Here is an 18,925-nt window from a genome sequence, read left to right on the forward strand (position 1 = left end):
CACACGCAAATTAACACCCTGTCCCGGATATACCATGTTAATGAAACATGAGTTAAGTGAATACAGAACATACTAAATATACATTAAAACATTATCTGTGAATTAAAGAAGGTGTTTTTAAATCACACTCTTTTGAAAGGAAACGCTTTATGTGGACTATTTTTCAACTCTTACGGGGCCTATAAAAAGTATTCACACACAACACAACAATTACTCACTGTGTTTTGTGACTTACAGTTTGGTGTGGGTGGATCCAAAGCATCCTTTACCCCATTTGTCGATCCACGGGTCTATCAAACATCCCCAAGTGAAAATGACGATGAGAACTCAGCAGCAGGTAAGGAAAACCTACGGAAGCTTTGATCACACATTTTACTAGCAGCTGTTTTGTCAAAAAAACGTTCGTTCCCTCTTTTTCCAATCTTTCTCTTCTTCTGTGATACCCTAGCCATGTTTGCAAATGAGCTGCTGAGGCAGGAGCAGGCCAGACTAAACGAAGCCAGAAAGATCTCTGTGGTTAATGTCAACCCCACCAATATCAGACCCCACAGTGACACACCTGAGATTCGCAAATACAAGAAACGCTTCAACTCTGAGATCCTGTGTGCTGCACTCTGGGGTAGGAGGGAGCATCCTTTATTCTCCCACAAAACGAGAAAAATCTTTCTCCTAAATATTCCCATCTCTGTTTTCTTGTGCATCATCCCCTGTCTCTGACTCTTGCGTGTATGTGTGTGTGTTTAGGTGTGAACCTGCTGGTGGGGACAGAGAATGGTCTGATGCTGCTTGACCGAAGTGGACAGGGAAAAGTGTATAACCTGATCACCAGACGGCGCTTCCTGCAGATGGATGTGCTGGAGGGGCTCAATGTGCTAGTCACCATATCTGGTAGTTCTTACACACACGTTCACACTGTATGCACACACTCAGGTGCATACTTACATACAGAGACCACACACGTCCAACATATATGGATTATGTAAAAATGTGATTTAGCATGCCCGCATACACATCAAAAAGTAGATGGCTCTTTACTACGCAAAACACAGACCACAGCACAAATCACTACCTTTCATTATATGCATATTCCTGGTAAAATAAAAGTCCTGAAAATGTGTGTTTGAAATAAATATTTGCAAGGATAGTAAAGAAAGCAAATTTAAGAAATTTTTTTTTAGATTCGTGTTTCTTCCATTCCTCTCAAAGTACAAATCTAAGTCATCTCAAGTAATCTGCCATTGTGTGCTGTTTACAGCCGAGGTGTCTAATTTATTTGGGGTTTTTATCGCTTAATTCCAGTACATCTCATCTCTCATTCCCCTTCTGTTTCTCACTCTCTCAGGGAAAAAGAATAAGTTACGTGTCTACTACTTGTCCTGGCTGAGAAACAGAATATTACACAACGACCCAGAAGTGGAAAAGAAGCAGGGTTGGATTACAGTTGGGGAGCTGGAGGGGTGTGTGCATTATAAAGTTGGTAAGGATATGTGTTTTGAGAGTGTGTGTGTGTGTGTGTGTGTGTGTGTGTGTGTGTGTGTGTGTGTGTGTGTATGTGTTTGTCTGTATGCAGTGGGGTCCAAAAGTCTGACTTCAAAGCGTTGAATAGAAATATCAAAAGGGGGCATTAGAAATCAATAAATTGTTTAATTTCCAATCATTTTTCCAAACACGTGTTTTTATCATTGAACATAAGCCTATCACTTAGCCTAAAATGTGGTCATGACAGTTTTTTTTTTTAAATAATTCAACATGAGCTTATCTCTTAAGCACAAATGTGGCAATAACAGTCTTTCTTAATAATTTAGCATACTATTTACATACGCAACTAATGCACAGGGGGTCAGAGGGGTGCATTTGTAAATTCACTCCTGTGGTGTCAGTTTCACCCTTAGAACCAAACCAAACGCTCAACCTGAACAGCCGGTTTGTCGAAGTGTCTGAACTCCATAACGGCTGAGAGTGTTGAAAAATGTGACGGTTTGGTTTTTTGGCAAAATAGGTACTATTGTTCAACATGCAGCGACTTGCAGTAACATCGGTACATCAAGTAATTAACTGACTAATTCTAGGATAGACTGAGATTTTCCCAAAATACGAAAAAATGAGAGCCAATAAGGACTTCGGCAAAAAATTATAGGTAAAATTTTATACCATATACTGTGAAATTTCAAAATACAGTGGTTTAGAGACAGTTTTGCAATTGTTTGATGACCAAAAATGGTACTAGGGCTGCCTGTACCAGGAGGCAGTAAGGTTTACAAATGTGGTACTAATTTTAAAAAACAGAAAATGTTATATGTAAAACCATTTAATAAATAAAATGTAATGTACATTACCGTAGATACACCGGGTCAGGTTGTTTCAGTCAAAAAGTTCAGCTTTTTGTGTTTGATTAAAACATAAAAATGAATCAAAATGAACTGTGCTTAAACATGTGTTCGTGTCTGTATGTTTCCAGTAAAATATGAGAGGATTAAGTTCCTGGTGATTGCTCTCAAGAACTCTGTGGAAATCTATGCCTGGGCTCCCAAACCCTACCACAAGTTCATGGCCTTCAAGGTATGGATCTGAACACTGAACCGTTGTATGGATAGATAGTGACTGGTCATTTTTATTGTGTATTTCTGTCTGACTTTGTCTCTCTCACTCCGTGCCCCTCACTATTTCCCTAACTCCATCATCATCCTCTAACCCCAAGTATCTGATGTCTGTCGCCCTCTCTGTCTTTCAGTCATTCGCTGAGTTGCAGCACCGTCCCCAGCTGGTGGACCTGACAGTGGAGGAAGGTCAGAGGTTAAAGGTCATCTATGGCTCCAGCGTGGGCTTCCATGTTATCGACGTGGACTCAGGCAACCCTTACGACATCTACATCCCCTCACATGTAAGTGCAGGGCTATATACTTGTATAACTCTTGTGTGTGTATCTTCTGTAAATCTTCAATAAACATGTTTCCTGAATAAGGCTCTTGCAGCTCTAATGAATCTTTATCAAAGCATACACATCAATTATTTTTTCTTTCTTTCATCCTATCCACGAGCAGATCTCCTCCCATGCCAAGGCCGGCAGTGATACATACGCTGTCTCATGATGATTGGCCTCTAGAAATACAATGACTGTTTCTTGACAAATGGCATTTCCCATGGCGGCATGTAGTCCTTTATAAATTATGGTCACTGAGTCATTCACGGAAACTATGTAGACTATAAGTACTTGTCCTGTTGTGTGCTTCAATGCAAACCAGTTTTTGATACATTCATGCAGATTAGTTTGTTCCGTGGTGGCTTCACTAATCGCATGCGTCTAGTCAAATAAGTTCAAATACAGTTCAGCCAAACTCTTGGTTTTGTGGCAATATTTCCGTAATATAAACCATTGAATACAAATATGAGGACACACAATTGTGCCATGCATTCAACTTGATAGCCCACACTGCACAGTGGACTCACCAAGGAACTTATTATTAAAAAACATTCCTGACATCTGAAGTGATTGTTTTCCGTCTTCCTCCTTTCATCCGTGACTCCTCTCTCTCTCCTTTCCTGCCAACTTCTCTTCCAGTGTGCCAGACAGATGAAGGTGACATCCTCCCATCCACCCTTTAGACTAGATCAATAGATCTTTAGTAAAACCCTATAGTGGACACACAGAAGAAATACAATTGTCTATGTGCAGTACAGTTCGTTAGTGTAGACATTGATGGATAACGTAGCTAGAAATCGGTTTCCGTGAATAAATTCATCTTACCCACAGCAGACATGACATGACTCGAGAAGATGTGTTTACTACCAGGAGATATTTGATCATGCTGAAGCCACAACACAAAATTGCAGAAGTAAAGCTTAATAAACATAAGCAAATCCAAATATCTATTAGAATCAGTAGTGTTCTTTTCAGTTAAACTGCATTCCAAAAAATGCACTTGACCCTCACCAACCAAAAACAATACAGTATGATGTACTCAGAGTGGTTTTGGTAAGTTACATTGCTGTCATTTTCATATTTCATACAATTTGTACAATAAACTACTTCTTTAATGTGGTCAGAGTAAGCAGAAGTGTGCCATTTTGCAGAGTTCTTGAGTGAATGTAGCTTCTCTTGGGCTAAGATGAGTTTTTTTCACTACCTTATCACTCATTTGTTGTACTGGTATGATCACTTGTTGTGCTCCTGAAGTGTAGTTTTAAGTCCTACCTCACGATAGCCTGCTGGCAGAGAAAATGTGGTTGGTCTCTGGGCTACACCTTGAGTAAAGTGCCCAGAATCCAGCTTTGTCTGTAAGTGTGTTACTGTTCCCTCTTCTTCTGATGCTATGTCTGTTAATTAAGGTCAGAGAAAAGTGCTGTAGTTTGTCTATTTGCTCATTATATGGAACAAGGCTTCTCAGGTAACAATCCAAAGATTGAACCTTTTCATGCACTGATGCTCCTGATATTTGGCAGGCTTGTCGGCGTTTACAAACTTGCTCTTTAGAGGATTACAGAATGCCTGCTGATCCAAAAAAAAAAAAAAAACTGCCAGAGCCAGCCAAATTCTGTTGCATTAAATGCCTCTGTTGAAACCTCTGTAATATTTTAATGTCATATAGATCATGACTACATCTGACAGATTAAATTGAAGCCTGTGCAATGTTTGTGTGTGTGTGTGTATCTGTATTAGATCCAGAGCCAGGTGACACCCCATGCCATCGTGGTGCTGCCTAAGACTGATGGAATGGAAATGCTGCTGTGTTATGAGGACGAGGGCGTCTACGTCAACACCTATGGTCGAATCACCAAGGACGTGGTGCTTCAGTGGGGAGAGATGCCTACCTCTGTTGGTAAGTCCTACTCACATGTGTATTTATATGTGTGTTAAGTTGATTTAAATGGATTTTTGTAACACAGGGGTCATTAAAACATCATAGAGAAATACTCAGTTCAAAGATAAAAAATTAAAAATCATCAAAGGGGTGAGGTTTAAATAACTGCAGCGATATGCCATTACTGATTTCAGCGCCTGTGTATGTGTGTGTTGCGATGCAAATCAAAAGTCATGTATCTGAGAAATGAGCTTGTGGGGGTTAATTTAAGGTTTAATTACAATCGAAAGAGAGCGGGATTACGCAAGAGCTAGAGAGACCAACAAAGAATGGGGATGAGCACTGTTTCAACAGAAATACCACTTAATTTCTTGTATTTTACTGCCCTTGTGTGGCTGCCAGAGGTATCACACTTTTACGACTACCTCTGTCTCGCCTATTGCTGGTGCTTCCAGGTTTTACAAGGTGCATGTGGATGCTCAATAGTAAAATTGAACATTGTATCACTGTATGACATGATTTTGCTAAAGCCTCCAAAAGAAGTAATGCATCAGTAATTAAACTATCCAAAAAGTAATAGGTTTTGTCTGTTGTGTATTAACATGCTAGGAAAGGAACCAAATGATATATATAAATATGATTATGTATGTTTTTCCATGGTCACTTATGCCTCACTTGTGTTTTATCCTTTCCAGCCTATATCCACTCTAATCAGATTATGGGCTGGGGTGAGAAAGCCATAGAGATCCGCTCTGTGGAGACAGGTCATCTGGATGGAGTCTTTATGCACAAGAGAGCCCAGAGACTCAAGTTCCTCTGTGAGCGAAACGACAAGGTAAAACACATTTGTACTGCATGTGCTCTTTGATTCTCAGTAATTCTTACTTATTGCTCGGAAATGATCGAAGTACAATCATAAATATTGACAAAGACTTGACCTGCTCTGGTCTCTATTTGTACCTGCCTCTAGTAAGGTGGTGTTGATTTCAACACTGCTTTTGTGGACACAGATATTGAACATACATGCGCATACACAAGTTTTTAAAACGTTGATTCTTAGCATGAAGTTTGGTATACATTGCACAGATCTTGGTCTGGAGAATAGAACCAAACAGTTAAATTTTAACTGTGTATCAGGTAACATGTTAACTGTAAGATAAGGTCGGCAAGGTAAGGTAAGAAAAACTGTCCATTAAGTGTATCTGGGGAGATTCTTAGATACAACTTGAAGATGCGGATCCAAATGTGCTCAGGTGCTGAGCACACATGCATTTAAATTTTGTGCAGGGTATGCAAACCCTGCACAAAATTTAAATGCATGAAAATAGCCTTAATTGCCTGTTATTAGTGTTATTTACTTCCAAAAATAACATTTCAGAAAAAGATTATGAAATGACAATACTAAGAAATGAGAGCTGAAAATGTTTATGTTTGTAATTTTCTCTCTCTCTAGGTATTCTTCGCATCAGTGCGTTCGGGAGGTAGCAGCCAAGTTTTCTTCATGACCCTCAACAGAAACTCTATGATGAACTGGTGATGGCTCCTCCCACAGTCCACTCGGCCTCGCTCTCCCATTGGCCAGCCCGGCTACCCCACCTTGGCTCACGGCACATCTCACAAATGAACCCGACTGCCCGAAAGGCCACAAGTGAACTCTTTTAACACTGGACAGACAAAAATGACGTAGAAAAAAAAACAACAAAGACCAGTTCTAAAAGAAGAGAGCCGTTACCCTAGATTATGTCGGGTCACGCAGAAGCCATTGTTACTCAACTGACTGGCAAACTGGTGCCACTGACTTTCCAAATACTCTCTTCTTCCCTCTCTCTCTGTCTGTCTGTCTGTAACTCTTTTCCCTTTTGTCTGTCTCTTCTCTCCAAAACGGACCAGTGCATTCAAGTGTTCAGCAACCGCAGAAATACACTTTACACCCGCCTCCTTCTGTCGCTCTTCTTCTTCCTTTTGTCCTCGCTTCTTAAGCCTCTGCTCCTTCACTCCTCCCTGCTAGATCTAGTCATCACATTTTCAGTCCTCTGACACTTATGTCCTCCATTTTCCTCCCTTCCTGTCTGCCCTTGTTGGCTCATTCCCCGAGAACTGCGCCTCAAAGGATGGAGGAAGAGTAGATGATTGAGATTTAATATCAATTTAAATATGTACTTCTGAATATGCCAGTGCAGGGAGGGCACCTGAGGGATGACAAATCTGCTCTGGATGTCAGCGGTGAAAGCAGACAGCCTGATTGATTTTCTTTTCCTCTGCCACTCCTCCTCTTCCTCCACTTCCTCCTCTCGCCATCTTTTCGGGTTCGAGTAAACCGAATTGTGATTTAGTGTTCAATCGCATTTCGCTGATAGAGATGCGGTGCGACCCCGCTGTCATAGGCAGGTCGCAATGGTATGCAAAGATGATGTCTCTGTCCCTTTAAAATGAAACCACTGGTCCATTCTGTCTTTTCTCTCCTTTCTTCCTCTTTCCCTCCTCTTGTCACCCCCATCATCATCACACTCATCTCCCTGTTTTCACTCTTTAAACTCTGAAGGTGCTGCATCAGATATACTGTAATATTAAATGAACAATGAGAGCATCATTCTGTTCATTCTGTTTATTTCTGTTCTTCTCTTTTTTCTGTGTAACAGTTTGGAGTCAGTCAGTCTTTGAAGCTTGATGAAATGTACAGCACATGTGTCTCTGAGGAGTGTATGTTATGTGAATGCGGTGCAATTGTATGTGTGTGTGTTTGACTTGATGTTGAAACGAGTCCCGTTCAAATCGAGTTTGAATCAAAGTGCGACATTAAACTCAATGTCCACAAAAAGAGTCAAGTAATTCTGTCTCTGTGCGTGAACTTCAACCTTAATGCAGTCAAAGCAACATTGAGTGTGTTTACAAGCAGATATATGATATTATCATCTTAGTATGAAGTTTATGAGTTGGTGTATCTGAACACCATGCATTTAAAAATAGGCAATATTAGTGGATGATTTTTTTGGCGTATGTTTCTGTTTCCTTTAACACAGTAATGTTCTGACTACTCACAACTACAGCCATGTTGCTGTAGGAGATCTGAAGATGCGTATAAAGAGCTTATGAACAAGACCTCAAGAGGATATGAGCTACTGTCCCGAATATTGCGTGCACGTGAAAGCACTCATTGTTGAAAGCTGTGGTGTCCTTTTGAATCATGCTCCTCCCTGATTGGCTCTTCTGATTTTGGCTCCTAACTGTTTGTACAGTGCCTAGCATGATGTAAGCAAAACTAAAATGAGGCCAAGAGATTATCATTCACGTTATAATTAATAATTTTATGCCTATGTGGTTACACTGTTTTTTCTTTTTCCTACTTTGGTGTGTTTTTGTGTGTTATTATCTAACTTTAACACATTGCTGATGTTATTTTTCTCTTCTAATGAAGATGTACCTTAACAACTTTAAGACTTGATTTTTTTTTTCTCTGAAAGGAGTGAGTGGATATGATATGACAAAATCTTGCCATTTCTTTCTAAATATTTAGTACAGCTCAATCATCTATTGAGGGCAGTCAAATTCGTGCATGCCCATCCATGTCGGAGAGCAAAGTAATGCAGATTAGTCTTTGTTTCTGTGGGTATACTGCAGATTTGGCAGTATGTTGGCCCATGGTTAACAAACTTGAGGTGACACAAAAAATAGACTCATTCCCCAATTACAGAATGAAATGATCATTTGGATTGAGTTTTTTTTTGTTAATTTATTAAAAGCTTTCTGTCACATCTTCAAGGACTTTTTACACATCCATGCAGTAGCTGTTCCTGCAGAGCTGTAAGTAAAGTTCACTGATCTCTGATAAGGGGAGCAGGCTAACATTTAGCAATAAACAGCAGAGCTGAAGAAACCACTGTCTTCCCTGTGTGTGCACGCATGCATCTGTGTGTATGATTACTGAACAAGTGTGAATGGGGCATTATTACTATGTTTGTCCATTGTGGGATTCACTCTTCCAATTGGAAAATGATGATGGTCGTTACACTGAGAATTCTCCTTTCAAAGACGAAACCACTGTATTCTTTATTCTGTTTATTTCTTGTTTTCTTTATTTTGAAAGAGCATTACTAATGTCCTGTTTTGGGATTTATTTGTTTTGTAAAAGAGATGCTGTAAGAGAGAAATAAATGAAACTAGAGCATTAGGCTTCTGAAGTTGTGGGGTTTTTTTTGTGGATGTGTTTGTGAGATACTGATACACTGGGATACAAATGTGCACAAGTGTGCACATTTGTATCCCAGTGTCGACCCTCAGACTTTGTCCGCCTCTAAAGTATATCATTAACAGCAAGTGTGTGTGTGTGTGTGTGTGTGTGTGTGTGTTTGAGAGAGAGAGAGATAGAGAGAGAATAATGTCCAAATGCCCTTAATACATGTAAAAGAGCATTGTGTTCTACTTTGCAGTAATTCTGCTTTCCATTATTAATATACACAATGCAATGTACAGTATATCCTGTTCCATAATGTACCAGCATGGAACACCACACATAAGATCCTGAAACCGGAGTTTTCCATAAATAGATTCCAGACTGTTTAACTATTTGGTCGTCATGAATATAATTTTATTGCTTCCTTCCAATAGGACTAAACTGTGTGTTTGTGTATAGAGAATGAATAAGACTTCATTTATGTGTTAAGAGTTCTGTCAGCATTATAGATATATGTGTGTGTGTGTGTGTGTGTGTGTGTGTGTGTGTGTGTGTGTGTGTGTGCATGTGTCCATGTGCATGTGGGCATGCATGTGTTCGTCGATTAGTGAGTGGACACAGCGTGATCAAGCATGCAGCTCCATTGATCATTGCCAGCTTCCTACCTGACACTCTGGACCCATCATGGACTCTGGAGAGGTGAGAATTCTTGGCAAACACATTCTTTACATTTATTTTATAAAACGGCTACATATGCTACCTCTTCATTTCTGAATCAGTAAGGAATATTTGCACACATGTTGCTTTTTCTGTGGTCACCACACAGTTGCACAAAATTGCTGAGATATGAAGCTTTGAGGGCTCAGAGTTGCTCGGAGGTTTTTATCAGTGTGTTCTCCGTTTGCATCGTCATTTTGCTCAGGAGATTGTCATGAATTAATTTCTGATGTGTCTGCCACACCAAGAGCTCAGCTCAAACATATTTATAGCACAGACAAAATGTTTAATTTATCAAGCATTCTTTTGTAACTTCTTTTATGTAAGCACTCTAGTCCACAAAGCAGTAATAAATCCATTGATAATGTGGATAGTCTTTTTCTGTACTTCCATATGCACTTTAATACCTGACTGTACTGTGCGAGTAGAGCTGAGTGACTATTTACACGCTCATGTCCTTGCTTGTGTGCATGTGCATGTTAAATTGTGTTTGTTCGTGCCTTCACATGTGTGTGTCCTTATCAAATTAATTGCCTTGCACCCCTGCAGCAGCTAACAGGTACGCTGGCCGTGGCTGTGTTCACAGCAGCTCTGGGATCCCTGCAGTATGGCTACAGTCTTGGAGTCATCAACGCACCACAGGAGGTAGGCTCTACCTTAGATTTATCTTTTCTCAGTGTCTAGAAAAACAACGTTTCCTCCAATTTTTTCAGAGTTTTCTTGTGTAGCCATCCAATAATGGCTTTATCTGAAACACTGCAAGATGACTGAAACTCTCTGGTCTGTAATGAACTGCACCAAACACCGATGTTGTGGGGTGGCAGACATGTCAGAATGTACCAATTTGGACCAATGCACCAGTTTGAGCTCAGGCCTTATGTGGACATGCTCAGGACAGAAAACATACAGCAGATGCAAATCTGAAGTTTTTCACTGAGCCATGGCTCAAATTGAAATTGGCTCAGCATTTATTAAAACTCGTGCTAGAGGTTGTTGTATTAATGCATATTACCTAAGCTTTGGCGGTGTTGATGTTAAGACCTGTTTGCTCGGCAGATTTGTTAACCTTTCTGTCTTTTTTTGTATGTTGTGGTAGTTGGTGGCAAGGACAGCTAGGTCATTGGGCACGGTCCAAATCTTCAAGCTGCACACCAACTTAGTCGATGCATAATGCTGCTATGTTCGCCATTCTGTATAATGCAAGGGGAAATAGGTTAAAGAAATGACTTGTCTGCATGTGCATTTCAATTTCAGTTTGCTTAAGCAGCTGGATGATTGGTTAAGCATATAGAGGTTGTGTGTGTGTAAGGCCTACCGGCATACTCAGTATGTACCGGTCTGTGCATATAATGATGTCCAGTGCGACGGCACTGTGCCGACATAGCGGGCAATTTCCTCAAAACAAGATGTAAGCATATCAGTATGCTGGAATTTGAAATAACTGAGCTGAAAAAAAAAAGGCACTGCCGATGAACCAAATGTGCCACTAGTGTATAAACAAGTGGCTGTGGCACACATCAAATGTGATGTAAGTACACTACCATCCTTAAAGTGGACTCTTTGCTATAGCATTTCTCTGATTTTAATTGACAAAGTGATATTGAATTGAAGTAAACATAATGTTTACAATCAAAGATATTTATGTTGCTCTGTTGTTTAACTTAAAAAAAAAGATTAAATGTGATTTTGCAATGACTGTAATGTAATGTTGAAATGTAATGACTGTCATAACTACAACACATGTTTGAGAATGAGATTTTAGTAGAGTGGATCCATTTACATGTGTACATGCATATTGTGTATCTTCCTTTTCTTTTCTTTTCTTGGTCTCTCTCTCAGTATTCAGCTGTGATTGATGATCAGTAAACATGTCTGTGCCATAGGTCATTGAAAAGTATTATGGGCTTACGCTCGGAGTCTGGTCAGAGAGGGCTGCTGTCCTTCCAGACAACAGCACAGAAGAGGAAGAGGTCCCAAAGGTGGGGCAACACCCTGCTGTGGTCATGTACTGGTCACTGTCGGTGGCCATCTTCTCCATTGGTGGCATGTTATCCTCCTTCCTGGTGGGATATGTGGGAGACCTGAGAGGGAGGTGAGGAGGGAAGGATAAAATAACGAGGATGCATCAGTGAAAGAATGAAAGTTTGGTGGGAAGTTTCATACCTGAGGATAATGATGGAGTATGGAGAATGATAAGAGTAGTGAGAGGAGAGATGGAGGCAAAACGTTTGTGGGAAAAGACTTACAAAGTTGAAGTTAAACCAGGATCAATATGGAATAATGCCAAAGCACACATGCCTGTATCCATCGCTGTTCTTTCTCTGTCTCTCCCTCTGCCTCCTTTCTATCTCCCTTTGTCTTGCAGGGTAAAAGGCATGTTAATGGTCAATGTTCTGGCTGTAGCCGCTGGACTGCTGATGGGTTTTTGCAGGATGTGGAAACCTCACATTATGGTCATCTCAGGCCGTGCTATTATGGGCTTATACTGTGGTACAGTAAAGCACACGTTATAAGCTTCAGTGAATACTTACATAATTTAGTTGAAAAACCTAATGTTTATGGGTTATATACTATAGAAGAGGCAAGTTTTCCTCATCATCATTGGGAATATTGCCCTTAATGATCATATTGAAACTGACTAACTGTCAGAGAAAAGTCACATAGTATATTACTCCATATTGCACTTGGATAGAATAGACGTATCGTTGTGCACCTAACAGTGAATGTTTGTTAGAAATCGGTTAACTCATGATGTGTGTTTTTCAGGGTTGACATCTGGACTAGTACCTATGTACATTGGAGAGATTGCACCCAAGGCTTACAGAGGGGCTCTGGGAACATTACACCAGCTGGCTGTTGTCACTGGCATCCTAATCAGCCAGGTGAGGTGCTCTCACACAAACACACACACCCACACAGAAGCACAACAGCATATTTACTTGATGACACACCAAACATATAACTTAAATTGTATGTGTGTGTGTTTGTGTGTGGATGTGGGTGTAGATTATAGGCTTGGACTTTGTACTCGGAAACGATGATATGTGGCCCCTGCTACTTGGTCTGTCTGGAGCTCCGGCAATATTACAATCCTTTCTGCTGCCTCTATGCCCCGAGAGCCCGCGCTACCTTTATATTGTACTGGGCAAGGAGCAAGACGCTCAAAAAAGTAAGAATTACACACAGCAGCTCTCTATGTCATCCCCTTTCTTTCTCTAGTGCTCTCTTATTCAAACACTATACACTCATTCGTTCAGAAACATACAGTATATAGGCCAGACAGGTTACTTGAAAGCCATGGTTCAACATTTTGGTAAATAGGTTTGTTTGCTTTCCTGCACTGTGTTACATAGGCTACAGCTAGCAGGCAGTTATCTTAGTTTAGGACCCAACACATAACATCTCATTTTATTAATCTGAGGAAAAATCAAAATGCATAAACGTCAATTCGCTGTTTATGTGCTAGGCTAGTTTTTGGACATGGATTAAACAAACAAGATGGATCGTGTTACAAGATATAATGTGGTAATTAGTAGTAGATTAGAGGTGCTGGTAGACAGATTTGTTACCTTAGGACAGAGCCATGCTAGATGTTTCCTCGTATTTCCAGTCTTTATGCTAAGCTAAGCTAACCATCTGCTGAATGTGGCTTCATATTTACCATACATATAAAGAAGTGTAATTCCCAGAATATAGGACTATTCCTTTAAGTGCATTCTGCTGACGATACCTGTGTACTTTTACTTAAGTAAATATTTGAAAGCAATGTCTTTAACCGTTTTAATGGAGCACCTTTATATCACTGTACTGCTACTTTTATTCAAGGACAGGGTCTGAAATCCACTGCAAACAAGTCATTTATAAAGACTCATGTCTCCCATCACTCTCTGTTTTGTTGCAGGTCTTTATCGTCTAAAGGGGCCATATGATGCAACGTCTCATCTGGAGGAGATGCGGAGGGAGAAAGAGGCGGCGGACAAAGAGCCCAAAGTCTCTATCCTTTCTTTGGTAGGTGTCTATACAAGGAAAAGGTAAGTTGAGTATTTTCACAACTACCTAAAAATTTTCTCTTGTGGGTTTTACTTAAATTTTTCCAGTAACAATTTTGAAGAAAACTGAAGATTTTCTATAAATTTTAAGATAAAATAGTTCATTGAAACTCCCTGATCTACCAGAACAATCTTATTACACTGAAATAGTCCGGAGAAGTCATGATAAGTGCAGCATAAAATTTCTCTTTAGGGTGGAAACAGACGCCGTCTGAATTGTCCAAATTAATCAGCAACCAAAGTACACTGACAATCTCATGTAAAGACTCGGTGACAGTTAATGTTAAATCATTAGTTAGATGATACATTAGTTAGGTGATACAATAAGTTGTTTGGTTTTAAAGGTTAGCAAATTAATGAGAAATACACCTTCTGTCACAGCCCGCCACAAAAAGGCTGCAGATGAACCCGGCAAAGTGGTCCGTCGGTCACGAGAACCTAAATCAATTTCTGTAGTCTTGAAACAAATGTGTATTTCACGTATAACAGCAGACAATGAAACAAACCTTATATTCGAGTAGCTACACTCCAATTAGTTTAAGAAGGACGAAGGACAGGAAAGATAGGACAAGAAATACACTCAACATCTGGTCATAAGTTAAACAGAAATTTAGGTGCATTTTAGATGTGTGAATTAGAAAGCCACTGCAGTGACAATATTTTGCTGTTCTGTATTCTCTCGAAGATCCGCTCCTCTGTGTACCGACGGCAGCTGTTTGTGGCCCTCATGATGCACCTCTCTCAGCAGTTGTCTGGCATCAACGCAGTGAGTGGCAAATTAATCTCATCTCCGCCTTCTCCTGTCTCTCGTTCCGTTAACTGATAATCTTAGGTTACATTAAAATTATGTCCTGATAAGATGACAGGAAAATCGTGGTTACACTGTCAGAGCATGCGTATGTGCCATATCAGCAGCAACTAGGACATAAATGGTTAAATGTTTTACTTCTTCATTTAAAGAAAGCAGATTTTTGTTTATGTGCGTAGAAATGTATAGGACATGGGATGTGCCCTTCTCCTTTAGCAAAGAAAACAAACAAAGTGTTCCTTCATATTTGACTTTGTAAATTTGGAAAATTTATACTTGTTTTGTCTTCAAGATCTTTTATTACTCTACGGCTATCTTCGCCCGGGCTGGTGTTGCTCATCCAGTCTACGCCACTATAGGAGTCGGGGCCATTAACACAATCTTTACTCTGGTGTCTGTAAGTAGCTACACAGATGCAAAACACACATACACCTGCGCACACATATGGATGTTTTACATTTGCATGTGCTGGTATTCTCTTATTTCTTATGCATACATACCCTTGACACACACACACACACACACACACACACACACACACACACACACACACACACACACACACACACACACACACACACACACACACACACACAGATAAACAGTGCACTGTGTGTTCTAGGTTGCACTGGTGGACAAGGCTGGCAGGCGTACTCTGACTATTGCAGGTCTGGGAGGGATGTGCTGCTGCGCAGTTGCCATGACTGTTGGCCTCAGATTCCAGGTTCGTTCAATTAGGTGTCAGTGCTTTAGACTGTCAGCAACTTGAGCTGAACTTCCATCCTCTTATGGGGCGGCCCAATTTCAATTCATTCATTCAGCTTCGCTCTGTCTGAGTGTTGTCCCCAAATGTTATATTGCTTTAGATATATATATACACACACACATATACATATTATATTTTATAAATATAATACCTTTTTAATATGAGCATCAAAGTTATTCTTGACCTTGGAAACACAAGTTTGACCATAAAAAAAGGAAAAAAAAAAAAATCTTAACTCAATGTCCACTTACTGTCTTTTTCTGGAGCTTTCAACTGCACCACATGTTCATCAGCAGCAGATGGAGTTTGCACAGTTTTCATGGCTATAGCTCAGCTGTCATAATGTTCCACAACCTTCTTCATTTCTCTGAGCAGTTTTTGTCCAAACATGCTTTGAAAATATATGGTAGTGAAAAGTTACACCACTGTGGATGTCCTCCGACACTCTGAATATTTGTCAGAAATGACATTTCCAGAAGACATTACTTACTTCACTGCCATGTCTTGACAAAAAAAAAAATGCAGAAAATGTACACAGAACAAAACATGCAATGCACCACCTCCATAAGTAAATTATTTATCCCGCTGCATTGCTTGCACGCACAGGTCCTATGCACTTGAGATCCAGAAAACTATATTATAGACAGAGACACAATTGTTTGGTATCCTTTCAAGAACATTTAACCATTTTATGTTTGTTACACTGTGAGGTAATGAAACAAAAATCGCTCTCCCCAAAACAGCATTTGATCATTTTAAGTAACCAGGAAACCGCCCTGAGAAGAAACAGTTTCTCTTGACTGATGTACTCTGCCTTCCAGAATGAATACTCCTGGATGAGCTACGTCAGCATGTCAGCTATCTTCCTCTTTGTGAGTTTCTTTGAAATTGGTCCCGGTCCTATCCCATGGTTCATAGTGGCTGAACTGTTCAGCCAGGGACCTCGGCCTGCGGCCATCGCTCTTGCTGGCTGCTGCAACTGGACCAGCAACTTCATCATAGGCATGACCTTTCCGTATATACAAGTAGGCTGAAAGGACATACATATGTACTGTAAATCTATACAACACATGCACTTGCATGTGGGTTGACATGTCTTTGCTTCATTCACACAAAATCAGACACACTGTCCCTCCTGGCTTGTCTTTTGATTTTTTGTTTTCTTTTATTTTCCAGGCTTGGCTGGATTGTTATGTGTTCATCCTGTTTGCAGTGCTGCTTCTTGGGTTCACTGTGTTTACTTATCTACGGGTCCCGGAGACCAAGGGCAAAACATTTGAGGAGATTGCTGCTGTCTTCCAAAAGGGAAAGAAAAAGCTGGCAGAGAGCCCCAAGGACGAAACTGAACTGCAGCAGCTCAAAACATCCACGGTTGCCTAAAACCAACAGCTGTGTGTATGTGTTACTTGTTGAGTTAAGGTCTAAAGTAAGGTTATTTACATTGCATTTTTACATATTAATATAAGAGCCACACAAAAACCAACAATGCTAAAACACACTATAATGTTACTGTTACATGAAGTTGTATGCAGTGGTGGATTTCATGCCAGTTTCTGTACATAAAAATATGTTCGCTTCGACTACTATCATAGCTTCATTTGCGGCCTGAGCAGGCTGATTCTTTTCAGTAAACAAGCTATAAAAATCTAATGTATGCTACCTACGCAGCACCAAATGGAAAAGAGACAAGCTGGCTTAAATTAAGAGCCAGATATTTTCAGTTTGTTTCCCCTGCCACCGAGTGGCAAAATTGAGTTATTGCCGGTTTACTACTAAAGTGATAAACCACACATGCAGTACATACATACACATACATGTGGATGTATGTACTGCATGTGTGTATGAGTTGGACACTACAAGGCTGTATTCACACTCATCTGCTGAAGGTGGAATATGACTTTGTGACATCAGAACTAGTTGGGAGGCCCATCCTGACCCATTTTGCAAATTACAGGAGTGTGATGTGGAAAGGTGAAACTTGCGTTGCACAAATACTGACAATGGACTTTTAAGTGAAGTAGGAGACATCTTGTAACCAGCAATTAAACTCATGAAATAACAAATATATGCATAATCATAGATTCTGTAATTTTCAATGAGCTAAAAAAATTTGATGTCATTTTTAATAAGGTAATTTAACTTTTGTAAAAAAAAAAAAAATGACAGAGAAATGATTGTCTTATTACATGTTTCTGGAGGGGATCTTTAAGAAAAAAAACTTTTCAAACTTTTTATCCACCCAATTAAGAGGGCACTAGTTTTAGGTCATCGGCTGCAAATATAGAGTGCTTTTTGTGAATATGTAGTTTGAATATAGTCTGCTCCTGTGGATAGAGTCTGCTGGTTCTTATTTGGTTCTGTGTTTACTCACCGCTGACTGTTTTGCAATACTTTAAATAATTCTGATGATAAATGAAATATATTAAGTTAAATTAGGTGCCAGGGGATAATTACACTAATTCAATTTTGAAGTTTTGCACACAAGCGTAGGGAGGAAAACCCTGGAAAATTGGTTTCGTCGGTTTACATATTAGCCTAACACTAACATTGCAAATTAACAGATTGTGTATGTGTTTTTTTTTTTTTTTTTTAAACACTTTGTTGAGTTTGAATTTGGTTTTATCAAATTGGGGCCGCTTGACAGCAAATTCCCCTGTTGTTTTCTGTTGCCAGTCCGCCACTGGACGATCCACACAAAGACCAGTCCGTGAGAACTGATGTTTGACGAATGTTAAACTGATATCAGAGGAAGTTTACCATGTTTTCAGACAAGTCTATTACCCAGAGACACGGTGCCTCATTCACCGCCCGCAGCAACACTCCAGTACTAATTTAAAACTCATTACAAGCTCAGTCCTTCACGGCAAACACTGCATTTTTGCCCTGAGTTTAGCAGTCATGAGTTAACACAAACCTGGAAACACAGGAAACTTGCAGTACTTTTGTACATTGTTAAGTATTAAAAATGATAGTTGTCTTATACATGTTTCTCATTACAAGTACTAAACAGACAATTAAGTACTGTAAATAATCTCAATTACAATATGCATTTTTTTTTTCTTTCCACTGCAGTTACCGGCTGTTTTTTGTTCCAGTGGTATATATGGTATATTCTTTCTTTGTCTTAAAATAAAAAAAGTCTATTCAGAGTAAAATAAAAGAATTAATTCAAAACCAGATGATGAGTTCATGCAACTGTGTTATATCGCATTTTAAAGATGGATGGGCAGTCAGTATTTTATAACCATTGTGGGGAGAATTATTCGGATTCAGTACTTGAGTAAAATACCAATATCCGAAAAAAAATAAAAAAATAAAAAAAGACCTGATTAAACGTTAAGTATTAACACAAAATGTAGTTGAAGAGCTACTTGTTATGCAGACTGGCCCCTCTCAGAGTGTTATATTATTATATATTTATGGCATTGGATTATCATTATTTTTTACGCATTAACATGTACGGAGCATGTGATTTAAAATCCTTAAATATTTGAAATTGGAAAAAAACAAACAAAAAAGACCCGCCATAAGTTATTAGATGATCATATGTTTTATACGTAAAATCTGAATCTGTAAAGTAACTATCGACTGCAGATGTCACATCGGCCACCGGAG

At 39.6% G+C, this 18,925-nt stretch overlaps 2 protein-coding genes across 2 annotated transcripts in view; both read left to right on the top strand.

The window, feature by feature from the left end:
* The window catches only part of tnika (TRAF2 and NCK interacting kinase a), a 61,152-nt gene extending 52,205 nt beyond the window's left edge, over positions 1–8,947 (top strand). Inside the window, exons 26-34 of the mRNA XM_040136728.1 lie at positions 238–337; positions 449–619; positions 745–888; positions 1,343–1,477; positions 2,459–2,559; positions 2,732–2,881; positions 4,658–4,817; positions 5,495–5,634; positions 6,253–8,947. Coding sequence (XP_039992662.1) covers positions 238–337; positions 449–619; positions 745–888; positions 1,343–1,477; positions 2,459–2,559; positions 2,732–2,881; positions 4,658–4,817; positions 5,495–5,634; positions 6,253–6,336 — 1,185 coding nt within the window. The 3' untranslated portion in view covers positions 6,337–8,947. The remainder of the gene's footprint in view (positions 1–237; positions 338–448; positions 620–744; positions 889–1,342; positions 1,478–2,458; positions 2,560–2,731; positions 2,882–4,657; positions 4,818–5,494; positions 5,635–6,252) is intronic.
* Positions 8,948–9,592: 645 nt separating this feature from the next.
* slc2a2 (solute carrier family 2 member 2) lies at positions 9,593–17,897 on the top strand. Its single transcript, XM_040136729.1, has 12 exons — positions 9,593–9,669; positions 10,237–10,332; positions 11,571–11,779; positions 12,053–12,177; positions 12,454–12,569; positions 12,694–12,856; positions 13,589–13,695; positions 14,422–14,502; positions 14,837–14,941; positions 15,167–15,268; positions 16,132–16,335; positions 16,487–17,897. Exons 1-12 carry the CDS (start codon positions 9,655–9,657, stop codon positions 16,688–16,690), a joined length of 1,527 nt encoding a protein of 508 aa, XP_039992663.1. The 5' UTR covers positions 9,593–9,654; the 3' UTR covers positions 16,691–17,897.
* Positions 17,898–18,925: the final 1,028 nt, after the last annotated feature.

This window comes from Xiphias gladius, chromosome 10, assembly GCF_016859285.1.
Source record: "Xiphias gladius isolate SHS-SW01 ecotype Sanya breed wild chromosome 10, ASM1685928v1, whole genome shotgun sequence".
NCBI classification, from domain to species: Eukaryota; Metazoa; Chordata; class Actinopteri; order Istiophoriformes; family Xiphiidae; genus Xiphias; species Xiphias gladius.